Source organism: Salvelinus sp. IW2-2015, linkage group LG15 (assembly GCF_002910315.2).
Source record: "Salvelinus sp. IW2-2015 linkage group LG15, ASM291031v2, whole genome shotgun sequence".
Taxonomy (NCBI): domain Eukaryota; kingdom Metazoa; phylum Chordata; class Actinopteri; order Salmoniformes; family Salmonidae; genus Salvelinus; species Salvelinus sp. IW2-2015.
Window position 1 is genome coordinate 50,694,359 of NC_036855.1, and position 18,978 is coordinate 50,713,336.

The 18,978-nt window shown below is 41.0% G+C and overlaps 1 protein-coding gene across 2 annotated transcripts in view; it reads right to left on the reverse strand.

Annotated features, from left to right (window-relative positions):
• LOC111974094 (leucine zipper protein 2-like) overlaps positions 1-18,978 on the reverse strand; it is a 185,317-nt gene that overhangs the window by 10,964 nt on the left and 155,375 nt on the right. For both annotated transcript variants that reach the window (XM_024001659.3, XM_024001658.3), the window contains exons 7-10: positions 15,491-15,553; positions 6,443-6,517; positions 4,771-4,938; positions 881-988 (exon numbers count right to left, since the gene is read on the reverse strand). In XM_024001659.3, the coding sequence (XP_023857427.1) occupies positions 881-988; positions 4,771-4,938; positions 6,443-6,517; positions 15,491-15,553 (414 nt within the window). The remainder of the gene's footprint in view (positions 1-880; positions 989-4,770; positions 4,939-6,442; positions 6,518-15,490; positions 15,554-18,978) is intronic.

An 18,978-nucleotide genomic window follows, 5' to 3' on the forward strand; every position in this document is an offset into this window, starting at 1 on the left:
CACACACACAATGCCTTCTAAATGCATTTATCATGCCTTGATGTATACTTATCGCGCATTATAACAGTTGTTGTCAACTGTCATAACTCATTTCTAATCTCTCTCCATCTCATCGAATCATGCAGTCGAAGACACATAGAACTTGACGGTGTCCTTGGGGGACAGGTCTCTTTGCAGCAGGATTTCCCCTTTTACGGCGCCGCCAAAATGATATCATCAATAACACGACAGGAGCGAACATTGTTTTTGGCACGGATTCATTACGTTGACTATCTTTTTGACACGTTTCTCCATAGAGGGTAATTTTCTGTCTGGAAAGGATCCCTCTGGACAGTGCACTGTCTCTCTCCAGCGTCCCCCCGCCTCATTTCTGTCATGGTTATTGATAACCACAAGTCAAGAAGAACCTTCCTCCCTGGAACTGTCCCTTCCCTGCCGCCCAATCCAATAGAGTTGGGCAGTCATATTCGGCTTCGTTCTCCAGGCATCATAACCATACATACAATGCAGAGCGTGAGATCCCATTRGTCTAATAAAAYTGGCTTGAGTTTGTTTGTTTGTATCTTCAGCGAAACGTGCAAGTGGCCGGCTGTGTATTTCTGACTTCTTGAATATACAAAATGTGACAACATATGATTTTTCTCCAGTTTCTCCAATGACATTGAAAGCCTGCCCTGAGCCTCACAGACTAGTCTTTGATTGACCCAGATCCTGTGATCTGAAATTAGCCGCAGTGGCGGTGTAACACTGTGAAACGGAAAGACATTTTGGGGTAAAAAACMGAAGGATTAAAATGAATTTAATGAACAGATGAAGCTGCTGGATTGGGGCCTGAGGGTCACAAATAGGCTATTACAATTTAATTAGTCCAAAGGCTCACCTTTTCCATCTGGCAGTCCTTGACTCCGGGATTACTTTCTCTCCTCATTACCCCAATGTTCGCAGGCGATTTACTGGCCGTGATGATTCTCTGAACTTTCGGGATATCCTGCGAGAAAGAAGTGCGGGAGAGAAAAAGGAGTTGTTTAGGAATTCTAAATATGGAAGGTGGAACATGACAGGTATGGGTAAGGTTTGTATAAGCCATGACACATAGTGCAGCTCTGTAGAAATAGACCATGACAAGAGATTTGGTCCTGAGGTGCATTTAAAGCGGTTTGTTTTTCATTGAACTGGACAGCCCGGTGTATTTTATTTTGCTTATACCACAGCTACTTTCCATAGAGAAAAATACAGATTTTTTATTACATATGTGTTCACTTCATAAAAAGGTATTTTGAATTTGCCTCTTGTAGTGACCTATTTAAACGGACGTCTTATGTATTATTTCAGTGCTTTCTGACAGTATCCATCAGGGCCAGGACAATTCTACTGAACGGCGATGGGGTATGAGTGCCTGATGAAAGGATTTTCTGCYCCCAACGGTCCTGCTACTCAAGGAACACAAGAGATGCCATGTCTTTAGAAATTCATGCATGGATGGTTGTTCTGTTCTCTGAACAGTTCTCACAGCACAGAGATCTGACCTGAAATATGAACAAAAACAACGATAACATTTCAAATAGACAGAAATATGCAAATTGCAGAGATCTTACCCAAATCAACCAAAACATTTAACGTAGTTTCTGAATACTTCACTCCGTGCACACTCTGCATTCAATCTGCATTAATTATTCCTGTCCATCTCATGGACTTCGTTAAAAAGAGAGATTTAAACTCATTCAAATGCATGTTGCATATTTTAAGAGACCCAATGTGTTCTGCCCATAGCAATACTTCTCTACACTGTAAAATAAAATATACCAAAAATAAACTCACTGTTTACCCCCGCAACTGATTTCATCTGGAGAAGCCATCAACAAGTCAAAAGGAAAGTTCAGAGAGGAAGCCAGCAAATAAAGATCCCGATTTTTCCTCCGGCAGTAAATTACTGCCCCAAGCATTCCACAGAATCCACATTCCACACATCATCTCCCATTACTTTGATGAAAATTGCATGCTATCACCACCACAAGACTTGGCTTCCTCCCTAGGCCTGTTAAATATGAAGAGACTTCCACCCTGATCTTGCTGATCCCGGCAACCTCTCACTAATGAATCTTTCACCGGCAGGGGATTGTGTCTGCAGCCAAGTCTTATCTAGTAATGGTTGTTTAGTGGAGCTTAAGGCCCATTATGTTTAGGAACTCAAATACCAAGCATAATGCTGAGAGGGTAGCTGGTACACACAAATATCTCAMATCTTAACCACTTTGGAATCCAAAAACAGCAAGAGGGCGTTAGCATAAGATTGCTTGCATAAGCGTTATATTTTGTAAAGCTGTAGAGGAAATAATGGTAGGCTTTTAAACCTTTCTCATTTCAATGATGTAACATTATATTGTTTTCTGTGCAAAATAATTGCCTTTTGATCACAGACAATAATGGCCCTCGTCGGGCTAGTCAGGCATACTAACAAATATCAGCATGTCCAACAGAATGTGTTTAGTAGCTATTCATTTCTATTAAATACCTAATAGATAACCAAATATGCAACGGAAACTGGGCCATGAAAGGGCTAATGAAATACATTTGGTTACATTTGTAAGAGGCCCGGCTTGCCTTAGCATATTGAGTCCATTCGAGTTGTCCTCACGGAAAAAGGAGGAAACACTGCCTGGCAAATCGWCAAGCGAAATGTGGGGTGGTGTTACGGTTGTCAGTGGTCCCCATTTTTTGGCCATCTTTGACAGTGATTTATATTAGACMTGGGCCCCTTCACATTGAACAGACAGTGACAACAGATTGGGAGGACTAGTCATCTTTACAGGGAGGAGAACCATCTTTGAATCACGCCGCAGACAGTACRCGTGGATATAGCAGCGGATGGCCAAAGTGACTGCACAGGATGGAGTGGAGCTATCTGTATGCTAATCAAGTGAGACGTAAAATCTTGATTTGCATAAGCAGATCCCTTGCACCAATACATATGTTTTCCCTCTGTCATCTTTCCTTTTGTCAGACCCGCTACTCTCCTTCACCTCCCACCCTCAACCCCCGCTTGGAACATGAGACGAGGCCCAGCACAGTTCACTCACATCGGCTGTAATGGAGTCATCTTCTGCCGTTGTGAACATTGACTATAGTTTATATCTTTGGAAATAAAGTGGCCATTACATTTCTTGTTTTATGTGGTGCTTCCGTATGGAGGGGTATTGGAGCGTTCTCTGAAAGAGCTGTAAAGTCCTCTGGGTGGCACATAGCTAATGTCAAGGCTCTTAGCTTGACACCCAACACACCGAGAGGCAGAATGACTTCTGACTGCATCCGGGAGAAAAGTCTCTTAGAAACAGGATTGCTCACTAGGATCAGGGCCGATAAGAAACTAAAACACAGCTGTGATTGACTTCGATATTCTGATATGACTGCAGTAGTTGATATAACCTGTGATTAGGTCCAACATGACTTTGCACAGCGTATAAATAAAGTGAATGGGGTGTAGTTCAGAACAGATTAATGTGATGGAAGAATTGAGCTCAATTTTGGGTTTCATGTGAAAAAGGCCATAACTCTTTTTTTTCTTCAATGCCCTCAAAGGGTTCATCCTCTTTGCAACGCTGCTGACGAACTTTGCTACATATCCTTGGGCAGAGTAATTATTTATTTATACTCTTTATAAGGTAAACCACTTCTCTATTTACTGTAGAAAGCTACTAATGATAAGCTACCAATGATCTAGAAACCTATGTCACGTTCGTTATAATGCTACTTAAGTATYATCCCCAATTAGAGACAACGATAGCCAGCTGCCTCTAATTGAGAATCATACCAACATAGAAAAAACAACCTAGAACCCCACATAGAAAATATAAACTAGACTAACCCCCCTAGTCACGCCCTGACCTACTCTACCATAGAAAATAAAGGCTTTCTATGGTCAGGACGTGACAACCTACTCCATTACAATTCATATTTATTTTTCGTATCATCCATTTTTGGGTGGGTGGAGGATGTTAGGCCTATATCTTGTGACAGTACTTACCCAACTAATCAGAGTGACAGCCAGGTGTCAGTATAACAAATCAGCTGTCAATCCGGTATGCTAGTTGCTAATAGTGCCCCTCAAAATAAATGCTTACTGCTCTTATCTATACAATCACTCACAACATATCCAACTTTGAGTTATTGTGGCTAGTTGGTGTTTCACTGTGCACTCTATCATAGTGACCGTTTTTTATGAAAACTTGCATATAGAGGTTRCCCAGGTTAGTCCTCTATAGTTCTAATCCTGTTTTCACTAGATAACTTTTCCCTTACCACTGTCACCCTTGGTTTGCTCTCCGGGGATTAAGTCCTTGGCCTTTTGTTAACTGCTGTATGAAGATGACTTTGAAAGACATTCAACAAAGAAAGTGTCACATTTAATTACAATTTTGTATTGAAAACAAGTGCCGATCGCACACCCTTACAGTGAAAATAATTGGGTCRTATTTTCCTGGCAATAGAGGGTGAAGAGTAARATAAATGACYCAAAAGCCTGCTGTATTTGGACATGTTATTATTTTGAGCAACTTCTGCAATCCTATTTGCCCGACTATTGTCTTTAGTTGTAATTATGTTCGGAACGACTCCTCTCCAGAGAGTGACACTAGGGGCATTTGGTTGAGAAATCGGTACTTGACTCTGTGATTGTCACCCCGAAAATCTAAATTGATAATCTGCTGCAAAGTTTATGCCCATTGCTGTTCCTCTTAACTGCTGGGAGTTGCATGGAGTGAGAATGTGCATTACCTTGGCGTGTGGCTGCTGAAAGGTGACTCTGGAGCTGTTGACGAGTGAGGAGTATCTGAACAAGTGGGTGGGGGTGGCGGGGAACCTGTGGCTGCTGGTGGGCTGGTTGTGCAGAACAGCAGAGAAGCAGATGTGCACTGTGTCCTTCAGTGCCTTCAACTGAGACTCCTGTTCCAAGCAACAGAAGCAAACAGATATGAGTCTTTGACCATCCATCCATGGTAACAGTAAATAACAATCACTGGGGCTTCCCTTTCTACATTKATCTGARAATTCCCTCAATTACACACCAATTATTGTATATCCACCCACTGATAAAATGTAACCGTTATCAAATCAAATTGTATTGGTAACATGCGCCGAATACAACAGGTGTAGACTTTACCGTGAAATGTTTACTTATAAGCCCATTCCCAAAAATGCAGTTAAAGTAAGACAAATATTTGCTAAATAAAAATAGGAAATAGTAACACAATAAAATAACAATAACGAGGCTATATACAAGGAGTATGAGTACTGAGTCAATGTGCAGGGGTACGGGGTAGTTGAGGTAATTGAGGTAATACAGTATGTATATGTAGGTAGGGGTAAAAGTGACTAGACAAACAGGATATATAATCGACAGAGTAGCAGCGGCGTATGTGAAGAGTGTGAAAGTGTGTCTATGTGCGAGTGTGWGGCATGTGTGTGTTAGCGTATGTAGTGTGTGTTGGAGTGTCAGTGTAGTATGTGTGAGTGTGTGAGTAGAGTCTAGTGAGTGTGCATAGAGCCAGTGCAAGAGAGTCAGTGCAATAATAAAGGGGGTCAATAGAAAAATAGTCCAGGTAGCCATTTGATTAACTGTTAAGCAGTCTTGTGACTTGGGAGTAGAAGCTGTTCAGGAGCCTTTTGGTCACCAGCCATTCCACAATTATGCATCCATCCCTACACCTACTGTAGAATAGCACAATGAAGTTCCTTCTCCGAAGCATCCATAAATATAAATAAAGCKGAGAAAACTGTAGGGCATAAGCGTACTCTCTCTGGTCTAAGGCACRGCATCGCAGTGCTAGCTGTGCCACTAGAGATTCTGGGTMCAAGTCCAGGCTCTGTCGCAGCCGSCCGCGACCGGGAGACCCATGGGGCGGCGTACAATTGGTTCTGCGTCGTCCAGGTTACGGGAGGGTTTGGCTGGCAGGGATGTCCTTGTCCCATCGTGCACTAGTGACTCCTGTGGCGGGCCGGCGCAGTGCACACTGACTCGGTCGCCAGAAGTGTACTGTGTTTCCTCAGACACATTGGTGCGGCTGYCTTCCGGGTTAAGCGGGCATTGTGTCAAGAAGCAGTGCGGCTTGGCTGGGTTGTGTTTTGGAGGACGCACGGCTCTCGACATTCGCCTCTCCCGAGTCCGTACGGGAGTTGCAGCAATGAGACAAGACTGTAACTACCAATTGGATTTCACGAAATTGGGGAGAAAAAGGGGTAAAAAAATAAATAAAATGCAATAAATACATAAAAGCACCTCTCAAAATTGTTTGCCATCGCAAAGCACTTCAACAGGTCAGACCGAGAACATTACCCCCGAGAAGAAATGAAGAGGAGAAACACAATACAAACAAGAAACGACAAAATATCAAAGTGAAAGACTAAAAAGTGATGGATTACGATGAAGTAAAAGTTTAATGACATCCACCTTGTCCAGTGCGGCCTTTTCCAACTCTTCTTTGGCAATGGTTAACTTGTGCTCCAGATCCATTAGCTGCTGTCCCTGTGGAAAGACAAGATACTTGAGCTGAAACAATTGAACTGTTGTACTCTTGCAAACACAGCAATTTCCTAACCTACCGTGTCTTGACTACTGAATATAGATTATGCGGTCACTTCAGTCAGAGGCGCTTACTAAGACTAAGTGTAAGACTTTCTCTGCGTGGTCTTCACTTTTGGCTGAAATCTAAGTGATTGTGTTCTTCCCAAAGGTATTACCCCAAAAGCCTACATTAGAAAGATGACAGAATCAAGAAGATTTGATTGCACATGGCTCAATTGCAGTACATACCAAACTGTTTGAGCAATAAGGTGAATTGGGATAATGAATGGTACTTTAATCGACTGATATATCACAAAATTACCTTTTTTACAATCCATGAAAAAGGCAGAGTATTTATGCAAATGCAAGTTCCAGTATTCCAACAGTTAGAGTCCAACAGACTGAAGATGTAGCCTACAGTCTGGCTTTTAGGAATACCAATACCCTTCTGCTTTTAACTAAATATAAAACATATCCACAACTTATCCCTGTATGATGTGGTAACTGTAAGCCAAGCTATAGACTGCTAGACACTTTATCCTCAAAAGCAGCTCAATGTGTAGACCAGTACATTTCACGGTGCAAACTTTAGGGTGACATGCTATAGGAGGATAAGGGGGAGTAAAGGGATCAACCTGGATTTATTCAAGACCGTCTCGACTAAAACAAGATGGCTCTTCACCAACGGTTTGATCTTATCAATGAAAGAAATGGCACCGGTAAAACCATCAAGCGTGCTCGAGAGCAGGATGAGGCCAACTCTATCTCAACTCAATTAAAATTCAATCCATAAATTGGACATTTCAAAAAGGCTTGTTTTTATTCGCCCTATGAACAAATGTAATCCGATTCATTATGTGAATTGACTGAGTTCAAATGAATTGACTCCCGATTCTAGAAGGACTCATTACAATATTGAGGAACTCATCAGGGAGGGAGGACATGCTTAATAGGAGGGGATTTACAAACAGGGTGTGTAAAATGGCCCGGGTGATGGACTTCACATTGTGAAAGTTTATGGTGCGCCTTTTACAGGGCTCTCCGAATGATATACTGTACAGGCATACGTTCGCAAATTACAAGGTCAACGTCTTCTGGCATGAACAGTGTCAAGACCCATGGAAAAAGCTCAGGTCTAAATGTTTGCCTATGAATATGTGTAGGAGACTATATGTGGGGGTGTCAGTTCACAAAAGACCTATGGCTATTCTGGCTTGTTGCTTGGTGTGCATAACATACATGCTACATCAGACTAAAATCGAAAAATTACTAAAATATYTCCAGGGACGGCGTAAAGATTTTTCCATAGGGTTGCAGGATTTTTTWAAAGCCTACATAGATATGTTTCTGCTTATCATTTCAGAGATTTGGGAGGCTACTTATTACTCAACGTTTAGGGACCAGGGAGAACATCTTAGAACAGGGGAATGAATATTCCCATGCTAAAGGACATCAGTTTAACTGATTTTAAGGAAATGAAGGCTGTGAAAARGATCCAAAGTGTTTCTGATAAGATTGCAGTTCGTCTTGGATGCATAATGTTATGTGATGTAATCTTCCCCTCCCCCTTCCCCTTAGGAGACTGAAAGATTTGGCATGGGTCCCCAGATCCTCGAAAAGTTCTACAGCTGCACCATCGAGAGCATCCTGACCGGTCGCATCACCGCCTGGTATGTCAACTGCTCGGCATTGGACCGTAAGGCACTACAGAGGGTAGTGCGTACGACCCAGTACATCACTGGGGCCAAGCTTCCTGCCATCCAGGTCCTCTATACTAGGCGGTGTCAGAGGAAGGCCACAAAAATTGTCAAAGATTCCAGTCACACAAGTCATAGACTGTTCTCTCTGCCCCCGCACAGCAAGCGCTATCGGAGCGCCAAGTCTAGGTCCAAAAGGCTCCGATTCTAGCCCTAAGCTATAAGACTGCTGAACAATTAATCAAATGGCCACCCGGACTATTTGCATTGACCCCSCCTTTGTTTTTTACAATGTTGCTACTCACTGTTTATAATCTTTACCCCTCGACACACTGTATATAGACTCGTTATTGTTATTTTATTGTTTTACTTTTTTTACTTCAGTTTATTTCGTAAATATTTTCTTAACTCTATTTTCTTAAAAGTTCATTGTTGGTTAAGGGCGTAAGCATTTCACGGTAAGGTCTACCTACACCTGTTGTATTTGATTTGATTAAATATTTCTCCACTCCTGTTCCCGAGACAAAATTAACATTTGCAAGAAATACTAAGTTCATTTTATATTTGGCTACATGTGAGAGGTTGGCCTACAGTCGTTGTACAGTTCAGTTACTATTCCATTTAACCCATCTTCCAGGTAGAACCCTTTTGGATTCCATGTAGAACTCTCTGTGGAAAAGGTTCTACATGGAAACCAAAAGAGTTCTACCTCGAACCAAAAATGTTTTTTAAAGGGTTCTCCTATGGGGACAGCCAAAGAACCCTTTAAGGTTCCAGATAGCACTCTTTTTCTCTAAGAGTGTGTACCCTTTCTGAGTTGTCTAGTGTCTGAATGTATCCTGTATTTTCCTGCTCTTGTCTAGATCATACAAGGATGCTTACACCCAATTTCATGTGTCAACTGTCATTGGCATTGTAAAGGCGCTTTGAACTGTCATAGTGGCTGGTTTTCATTTGAATAGGAATGCACCTGTGCTGTGTTGATTATGTGACAAGGTTGGTTTACACCCTCCTTTGTAGTACATTTACATGTTGGGTGTTGCATTAGCAACATTGTGTAAAAGTGAAATACTGTTGTGCCATTGATGGCATCACTGAGATGTAGCAAGTCAGTCTTTTGAATGAGGCATTGCAGTAGTTTTGTTTTGTTATTGCAGTGGGCTGCTTGCAGAGCACAGTCATGGACAGAACTGTAATTCAGAACGAACCGTTTGCACAGAAACCAAGGAATCAATTTACTCCGCTGAGGTATTTCTACATTATGGGGAAGTGAGACTATCACACAAAGCCATTTGTAGCTGTCCGACTGTGTTTGAGAGGGAAACCAAAGTAATAAACTTTCCGAAGCAGTTCTTTAATCACAGGTATAAAGGCTAGTATATAATTTCCACATATCAAATGACGATTGAAAAGGTAGAGGTATTCATTGCTCCCTACACTAAATTGCTCTGAAGAAGATAGAGGAGAAAGTGGATACTGAAGTGCTTACAAATGATTCAAAGCGGTCCTTTTCAAGGTAATTGCACAGACAATATAGAGGAATTCTAAAGCTCTCATTTCAAATGGACAGTCTTCTTATTATCAAACATCGCTGGGCAATATTCAGCCGGGGAAGAAATGGGGTTCCAAACACATCCCAACAAACATACATGAGAGGCTGGTAATGGTTCTTTCAGCAATGGTATGTTGCCTACAGTTAAATAACACGTGGGGTTATTGTAATGCTGTAAACATATCAGCTGTAGATGCAATGAAGGCTGTTTTCTTTTTACGTGGGCTATACAGACGCAATTTGAAAATGTCAATATACATTACCAGTCGAAACTTTTTGAACACCTACTTTTCTTTATTTTACACATTGTAGAATAATAGTGAAGACATCGAAACTATGAATTAACACATATGGAATYATYTACTGTAGTAACCAAAAAGGTGTTAAACAAATCAAAATATATTTAATCTTTGAGATTCTTCAAATAGCCATCCTTTGCCTTGATGACAGCTTTGCACACTCTTGGCATTCTCTCAACCAGCTTCATGGAATGCATTTCAATTAACAGGTGAGCCTTCTTAAAAGTTAATTTGTGGAATTTTTTCCCCCTCTTAATATGTTTGAGCCAAACAGTTGTGTTGGGACAAGATAGAGGGGTACACAGAAGATTGCCCTATTTGGTAAAAGACCAAGTCCATGTTATGGCAAGAACAGATCAAATAAGCAAAGAGAAACAACAGTCCAACATTACTTTAAGACATGAAGTTCAGTTAATCCGGAAAAATTCTAAAACTTTGAAAGTTACTTCAAGTGCAGTCGCAAAAACCATCAAGCACTATGATGAAACTGGCTCTCATGAGGACCACCACAGAAATGGAAGACCCAGTTCATTATAGTTACCAGAAATTGCAGCCCAAATAAATGCTTCACAAAGATCAAGTAACAGACACATCTCACCATCAACTGTTCAGATGAGACTGTGTGAATCAGGCCTTCGTGGTCAATTTGCTGCAAAGAAATCACTACTAAAGGACACCAATAAGAAGAGACTTGGTTGGGCCAAGAAACACAACCTAAAGTATGTTCTGGGAACTTTCACAGAACCAATTTTGGTTTGCTGGGAAGGCACTCCTATTGAAACCTGTCACATCCTGATCTGTTTCACCTGTCCTTGTGATTGTCTCCATCCCCTCCAGGTGTCGCTTATTTTCCCCAGTGTATTTATCCCTGTGTTTCCTGTCTCTCTGTGCCAGCTTGTCTTGTATGTTCAAGTCAACCAGTGTGTTTWWCCCCGTGCGCCTGCWTTTCTATTATGTTTTACTAGTCCTCCCGGTTTTGACCTTTGCCTGTTTTTCTGGACTCCATTCCCGCCTGCCCTGACCTCGAGCCTGCCTGCCATTCTGTACCTCTGGAACTCTGAACTGGTTTTGACCTTTTGCCTGTCCACGACCATTCTCTTGCCTACCCCTTTTAGATTGTTAATAAACATCTTGGACTCTAACCATCTGCCTCCTGTGTCTGCATCTTGGTCTCGCCTTGTGCCCTTACAGAAACCCTACAGGTATCAAATTTAAATGGTGTATCCTGAAGATMCCAGGTTTTTTTCTGCCTGGATATACTGTAACTTATTTTAATGCCTGTAATGGCTAGATAAATGTGCACACTCTTCTAATCCTGGCAGGGAAGCCATGACCTTATAGCTCTCTATAATACACTCAGTGGTGGCATGTAGAAGATTCTCCCTTGTGACTTTAATATACACAATTCAACATGTATACAGTTGAAGTCGGAATTTTACATACACCTTAGCCAAATACATTTCAACTCAGTTTTTCACAGTTCCTGACATMTAATCCTCTGAAAGATTCCCTGTCTTAGGTCAGTTAGGATCACCACTTTATTTAAGAATGTGAAATGCCAGAATAATAGCAGAGAATCTATTATTTCTTTCATCACATTCCCAGTGGGTCAGAAGTTTACATACACTCAACTAGTATTTGGTAGCATTGCCTTTAAATTGTTTAACTTGGGTCAAACGTTTCGGGTAGCCTTCCACAAGCTTCCCACAATAAGTTGGGTGAATTTTGGCCCATTCCTCCTGACAAAGCTGGTGTAACTGCGTCAGGTTTGTAGGCCTCCTTGCTCGCACACGCCTTTTCAGTTCTGCCCACAAATGTTCTATAGGATTGAGGTCAGGGCTTTGTGATGGCCACTCCAATACCTTGACTTTGTTGTCCTTAAGCCATTTTGATACAACTTTGGAAGTATGCTTGGGGTCATTGTCCATTTGGAAGACCCATTTGCGACCAAGCTTTAACTTCCTGACTGATGGCTTGATGTTGCTTCAATATGTCTACATCATTTTCCTCCCTCATGACGCCATCCATTTTGTGAAGTGCACCAGTCCCTCCTGCAGCAAAGCACTCCACAACATGATGCTGCCACCCCTGTGCTTCATGTTTGGGATGGTGTTCTTCGGCTTGCAAGCGCCCCCCTTTTTCCTCCAAACATAACGATGGTCATTATGGCCAAACAGTTCTATTTTTGTTTCATCAGACCAGAGGACATTTCTCCAAAAAGTATGATCTTTGTCCCCATGTGCAGTTGCAAACCGTAGTCTGGCTTTTTTAAGGCGGTTTTGAAGTAGTGGCTTCTTCCTTGCTGAGCGGCCTGTCAGGTTATGGTCYATATAGGACTCATGTTACTGTGGATATAGATACTTTGTACCTGTTTCCTCCAGCATCTTCACAAGGTCCTTTGCTGTTGCTCTGGGATTAATTTGCACTTTTCGCACCAAAGTACTTTCATCTGTAGGAGACAGAACGCGTCTCCTTCCTGAGRGGTATGACGGCTGCGTGGTCCCATGGTGTTTATACTTGCGTACTATTGTTTGTACAGATGAATGTGTGGTACCTTCAGGCGTTTGGAAATTGCTCCCAAGGATCAACCAGACTTGTGGAGGTCTAGCCCCTTTGGCTGATTTCTTTTGATTTTCCCATGATGTCAAGCAAAGAGGCACTGAGTTTGAAGGTAGGCCTTGAAATACATCCACAGGTATACCTCCAATTGACTCAAATTATGTCAATTAGCCTATCAGAAGCTTCTAAAGCCATGATGATGTTTTCTGGAATTTTCCAAGCTGTTTAAAGGCACAGTCAACTTAGTGTATGCAAACTTCTGACCCACTGGAATTGTGATACAGTGAATGATAAGTGAAATAATGTAGTAAGTGAAATAATGTAGTTTACAGTCTGTAAACAACTGTTGGAAAAATGACTTGTCATGTACAAAGTACATTTAAGTAGATGTCCGAACCGACTTGCCAAAACTATAGTTTTTAACAAGAAAATTGTGGAGTGGTTGAAAAACGAGTTTTAATGACTCCAATCTAAGTGTATGTAAACTTCCGACTTCAACTGTAGTMTGTTGATAGTATGACCATCTGCAGAGCATCTACAGATGGAAAATCCGGACTATCCAAATACAGTGTGTCCCGTTCTTGTAACATCAGGTGAATGTTTTATGCACCCAAAAGAAACATTGTAGAATCATCCGCACAACTAGACAGTTTTTGTATTTTGGGAACATATCTTTTGTGATGTCCCCACAATGTTCTCACCAGACTGTTCCCACAACCTAATGAAACGTTCTGGGAACCTTTAAAAAAGCAGATTAAATGTCTTATAGGAACGTACTTGCAACATCAGGCAAATGTTTTATACACCACGAATGGACAGTTTTTGTGTTATGAGAACATTTGCCACGACCTAACGAATGTTCTGGGAACTTTCACTGAACCAATTTTGGTTTGTTGGAAAAACATTAGTGGTACATTGTGTTATTACATTACTTGGAAACCTAATAAATGTTACTCTCTGAATGTTTTTTTTAGATGTTATCATCCTAATGTTAGATAAAACCCTAACTAGAACTTAATGGGAATCTTAGCTAATGTTCTGGGAATGTTCCCGGTTTGTTGGGTTACTCTTGGAAGCAAACCATGAAAATGAGCCACACAATCAGAATGGTGTCTTCTCATCAGTTAAAATAAAATGCTATCATATATGAATCATGTGAAGTATTAGCAATAAAGTATTTTTAGATTTGTACATAAAAATGCCCAACACTTGTATCTTTGATTTTACGAGGTGGAAAATAATGGTTGGTCATGTTTGTTGAGAAGAAATAGAGGTTTATATGTTATGTTTACTGCAAAAATCGATGCAGTTATATAACAGTCACATCCAGTAGCTTATTGGTAAAGTCATCCATACCTACATTGAATGATTATGACCTATAGCTGACCTCAGCATCACCGCTGCAAAGCTGAAAGAATATAAAGTCAGTGTCTACCTCTTACTTTCCGTTGAAGTGAATACATTTGGTCAGGTCTTACACATCACTGCCAGTTCCGATTGCTCACTGTGCCTCATTTGACTAAACCGGAACTGAAAACTGGAATTAAATCAAATTAGCCTCTTTTGCCTACTATATCACCTGCGTTTAATCTTCTAAACCCCATTTTTTAGGATGTAGAGTTGAAAAATAAGGTTGTTCTGGATGAGCACCCCTGAGAGATTTGGTGACAACAATTTACAACCTGTGACACGATCCGCAAAAAAAGGCCATGCATCCTTGAGATTGAAATTGAACGGTCGAGAGGCACAACTGGACAATATATTCAGACAATTTGCTATAGGAAGCATTAAACTCAGTGGGGAGGATTGAGCCCTTTTCTAGACACTGTCATTATTCCATCTGACAGAGCTTAAAAAATGACAGGTCTGAGGGATCAAATCTCYCATTTATGAAATGGTATTAGGAGGCACTGTGGCAGAAATGTCAACTGACACTTCTCGACCCAGCCCTCCAAACAAGAACCGAAAGGTCAGCCTATGTCCCCGTATCTATGCCAATGATTATTACATGAATTCTTAGATACAAAAAATACAACACTTAAAAAGGTCAATTCTTCCAATTAGAATGGGATTATAATGTGTAGTTGTGTGTAACCACATAGTTTACTTTATGTGATAGACTTGTGGACTTTCTTCACTGCTGGGGGTTACATTTTATTGTAGTTGCTTATCATACCAGAGCTTGCAGTCTTTTCCAGGTCTCCCTTATCTCAATAGGTCTTCATGGATTGCTTAAGGATTCAATTATATATTTAACACCATTAATTGATTTATGCATAATACTTTCAAGGAATTTGTGGTAATTCAGCATAGACCTGACTTCACTTTCAACAAAATCTCAGAAAAGGTTTGGTACTTATCGGTAACGGTGGTTGTATCTATAACATCCTTCATGCTGCAAGTGTGGAAACAGATGCAACTCATGACAAATTAGATGTATTTTTGGAAAGGGGCTTGTTCACTTTGGGATGTGACAACAGTGTAAATAATGTGTGGCATGTCAATGGCCATAGGCGTTGACAAGACAGCACAAACAGATCTAGAAACTGCACGCTATCTGTCCAAAGCTGTACATAATCATGAAACCAAAGCAAACCTTCCAGGGTGGTAATAGAATAATTCACGTTGCACTGACTACAGTATAAGAGGGAAAAGCAGTGGTGCAAAAGCCTGTGAGCCCTCTGTGTACTGGCCATCCCTTCCAATGGGGACTTACTAATTAAGCCAAGTGCCCCCGGATAGGATCATCTTTTCAAGGTGGACTGGAGCACCTGTTTACTCCTGGTCTGGAACCATAACAAAGCAGCCCCCTTCACTTTGCGCTTACCTTGAAAATTAAATCCTTTTTCCCATACCGCAGCTCTTTCAGTTGAGCCTGGATTTTTTTGGACTGCAAGGAGAAGATAAGAAAATAAGTGTTAGCTTATTCAAATAGTGAAATTGGTTTTAGATCACGTAGCAGGATTTTGCCGGCTGCAGCAGAGCACTCCTTTGTGCGTGTTCTTTGGGCAAAGCTCCAGCTCAAAGGAGGGACCTACAGAGAGCAAGAAAATGTAAAATCTCCCATTCAGTGAACTGCAAAGCCCACACAATGATTCAGTCCTGCACTGGCTACTTGCCCACTGTCTAAAGCCCTATTCTCACTCCCACTTCACTCCACACAACCACTACCACACATACAGTTCCCTGGTAGCACCCCTCCCCTCTCGTCTCGATGGCCACACACACTTAGACATACAGACACAAACACACAGAGCTCAGACAGTCTGCAAAATGCATGGCTTTCCCTGGCCTCCGATCATAACTGAACAAACACACACAGTGCCCAGCTCTCCCTGACATTACTATGGTTACACATCAGTAAGCTCATGGAAGCACATTGGCTTCCTGACGCTGGAGATAGTCAGTCCTCTCAGTCCTCTTGTAACCTTTGCACCAGTTTAACAGCTGTTTACATCCCCCCCGGGGAAGTAACTTCTTTAAACAAAAGGTGGATAACATGAAAGGTAGAAATGCCTATTTTAAAAGAATACATAAAAAMCCCAAGTTTAAAAGAATACATAAGGTGAGAGTGAAATGAGGTTATGGACAGATCAAAATGTACTAGGGGGAGGTGTGGTCCAAAATAGGGGAGAGTTGTCAAACTTTTATTTTTGCTTTAGGGAGTGTTGTGTGCTTTTTTGGGGTTCAGAGGGGAGGGTAGTGTGTTTTTTCCCAGCTTTACTTTTGCTCTTCTGCTCGTATTTTCCCTATAAACAATGGCTTGACTTACTTTCGATATTACCCTAATAAAGTTTAGAAACATTTGTGAAGGTTTGGTATGGTGTGGCTATTATTAAGCTTAAGCTACTGCAGACCTATGATATGAAGGCAGTACGCCCCAGCGCTCCAACTGACAGATGAACTGTTTCAGGACTATCAGAGTTACTCCTATAATCTAACAAAATATTTGGATATAAAATGTACAAATTACCCTCCATCTATAGGTTTATATCTGTATAGTAGCCATCTGAAGTAAAGAAATGCATGTCGGTGTCATAGCATGCCACCGGCATATCTTTATCTCTCCGGGGATAGGCTTACGCTTCTCTTCCATTATATAGGCCGTATACAGTACCAGTCAAAAGCTTGGACACACCTACTCATTCAAATGTTTTTCTTTATTTTTACTATTTTCTACATTGTAGAATAATAGTGAAGACAWCAAAATTAGGAAATAACACATGGAATCATGGAGTAACCAAAAAAGTGTTTGGTTACAAATAATAGATTTTATATTCTTCAAATTAGACACCCTTTGTCTTGATGACAGCTTTGCACACTCTTGGCATTCTCTCAACCAGCTTCACTTGGAATGTTTTTCCAACAGTCTTGAAGGAGMTCCCACATATGCTGAGCACTTGTTGGCTGCTTTTCCTTCACTCTGCGGTCCAACTCATCCCAAACCATCTCAATTGGGTTGAGGTCGGGTGATTGTGGAGGCCAAGTCATCTGATGCAGCACTCCATCACTCTCCATCTTGGTCAAATAGCCCTTACACAGCCTGGAGGTGTGTTTGGTCATTGTCCTGTTGAAAAACAAATGATAGTCCCACTAAGCGCAAATCAGAGGTGATAGRGTATCAAGGCCAATGCTGGCTACTTTGAAGAATCTTTGAAAAATTAAAGGAAAGCCGCACACTCTAGGAGCTCAGATGCAATATTTTAATAAACTAATATCCAACGTTTCAACAGACAAGCTGTCTTCATCAGGGTATAATGACAAACACTGCAGGGTGACTAGTTTATATAGTGTCAAAGGACACACACAGGTGTCTGTAATCATGGCCGGGTGTGGCCTGATATCATTGGTTAATTCTCATATATTAAAATAGRATACAATWTGGCTACATAGGCCTACAAACATTTACAATAGCAAAATCACAAGAAAGGCTTCAGATCAAAGTCTACGTTGAGACCGAAGGGAGCAAGTGTCTTTAAATTAAAGATCCAGGCAGCCTCTCGTTTTAACAATAAATTGTCAAGGTCACCCCCTCTCCTAGGGAGGGTGACATGTTCGATGCCAATATAATGTAGGGACGAAATCGAGTGGTTTGCTTCCAAAAAGTGGGCCGCAACTGGGTAAGTCGAGTTTTTTCACCTAATGGTGCTACGATGCGCCAAGATTTGTACTTTTAATTTGACCTTTGTTTTACCCAACATCATTTTTACTTTGAAGAATCTAAAATCTATTTAGAATTTTTCACACTTTTTTGGTTCATACATGATTCCATATGTATTATTTATTCCCAGTCACTTTTGTGTATACAGTGGGGCAAAAAAGTATTTAGTCAATACTTATTTTCCACCATAATTTGCAAATAAATTCATAAAAAATCCTACAATGTGATTTTCTGGATTTTTTCCCCTCATTTTGTCTGTCATTGTTGAAGTGTACCTATGATGAAAATTACAGGCCTCTCTCATCTTTTTAAGTGGGAGAACTTGCACAATTGGTGGCTGACTAAATACTTTTTTTGCCCCACTGTATACTGTATGCATTCTTTTAACTGACAAATAAAATCAATCACTCAATCAATCCAAACTGTACAGCGGCCAGTTGATGAATGGAAAAAGACATTGGTTACAAAACATCAGTTATGTGCCCAAAATCGGTATGCTTTGTTTACTGGTTGTGTGGTGCGTTGGCACAGAAACCTGTTGGTGGAAAATGTGTTACCTATATTTTATATAATTATAAATATGGCATCAAAATATTGAAAATCTGATTTCCCCCTAGCTGATCATTCTTTGCAGCTCTGATCATACTGTAATGAAACAGGCAGGGAGAGCGAGCTTGTCTGTGGTGGTCGGCGAACGTTCAACCTTCTGGCCAGTAGCCCTCTGTAGCATCGACTATACCACAAAATCATGTGCCACAAAAAGAGGCAAWCTCGATATCCCCTTTTATAAACACAGGGTCGCTACAGCTACTGTTATTTGTGGTCATAAACATTATTTTGAGTTTATTCTATGAGGGGGGAGGGTGTGAAATCTATTTGACAGTACAAGGAGAGGGTAGTGTGAAAATATATTTTACTGTGGTGAGGGGGGTGCATCTTCAAGTTTGTTTCGACTTGAATAAACTGGGCCCCCCCCCCCCCCCAAAGTGGAATTGTTATACAAAGAAATGGYTTCTCACATTTTCCTAGTGGTAAAAAAAACATTTGAAAATAATATGTATCTTTTTTATTGAGCACTGTTGAAATGGTAACCCAAGCACAGTTAACTTGTCACTGGTCTTAGATGTTATATCACTTGCGTGATCGTTATTAAC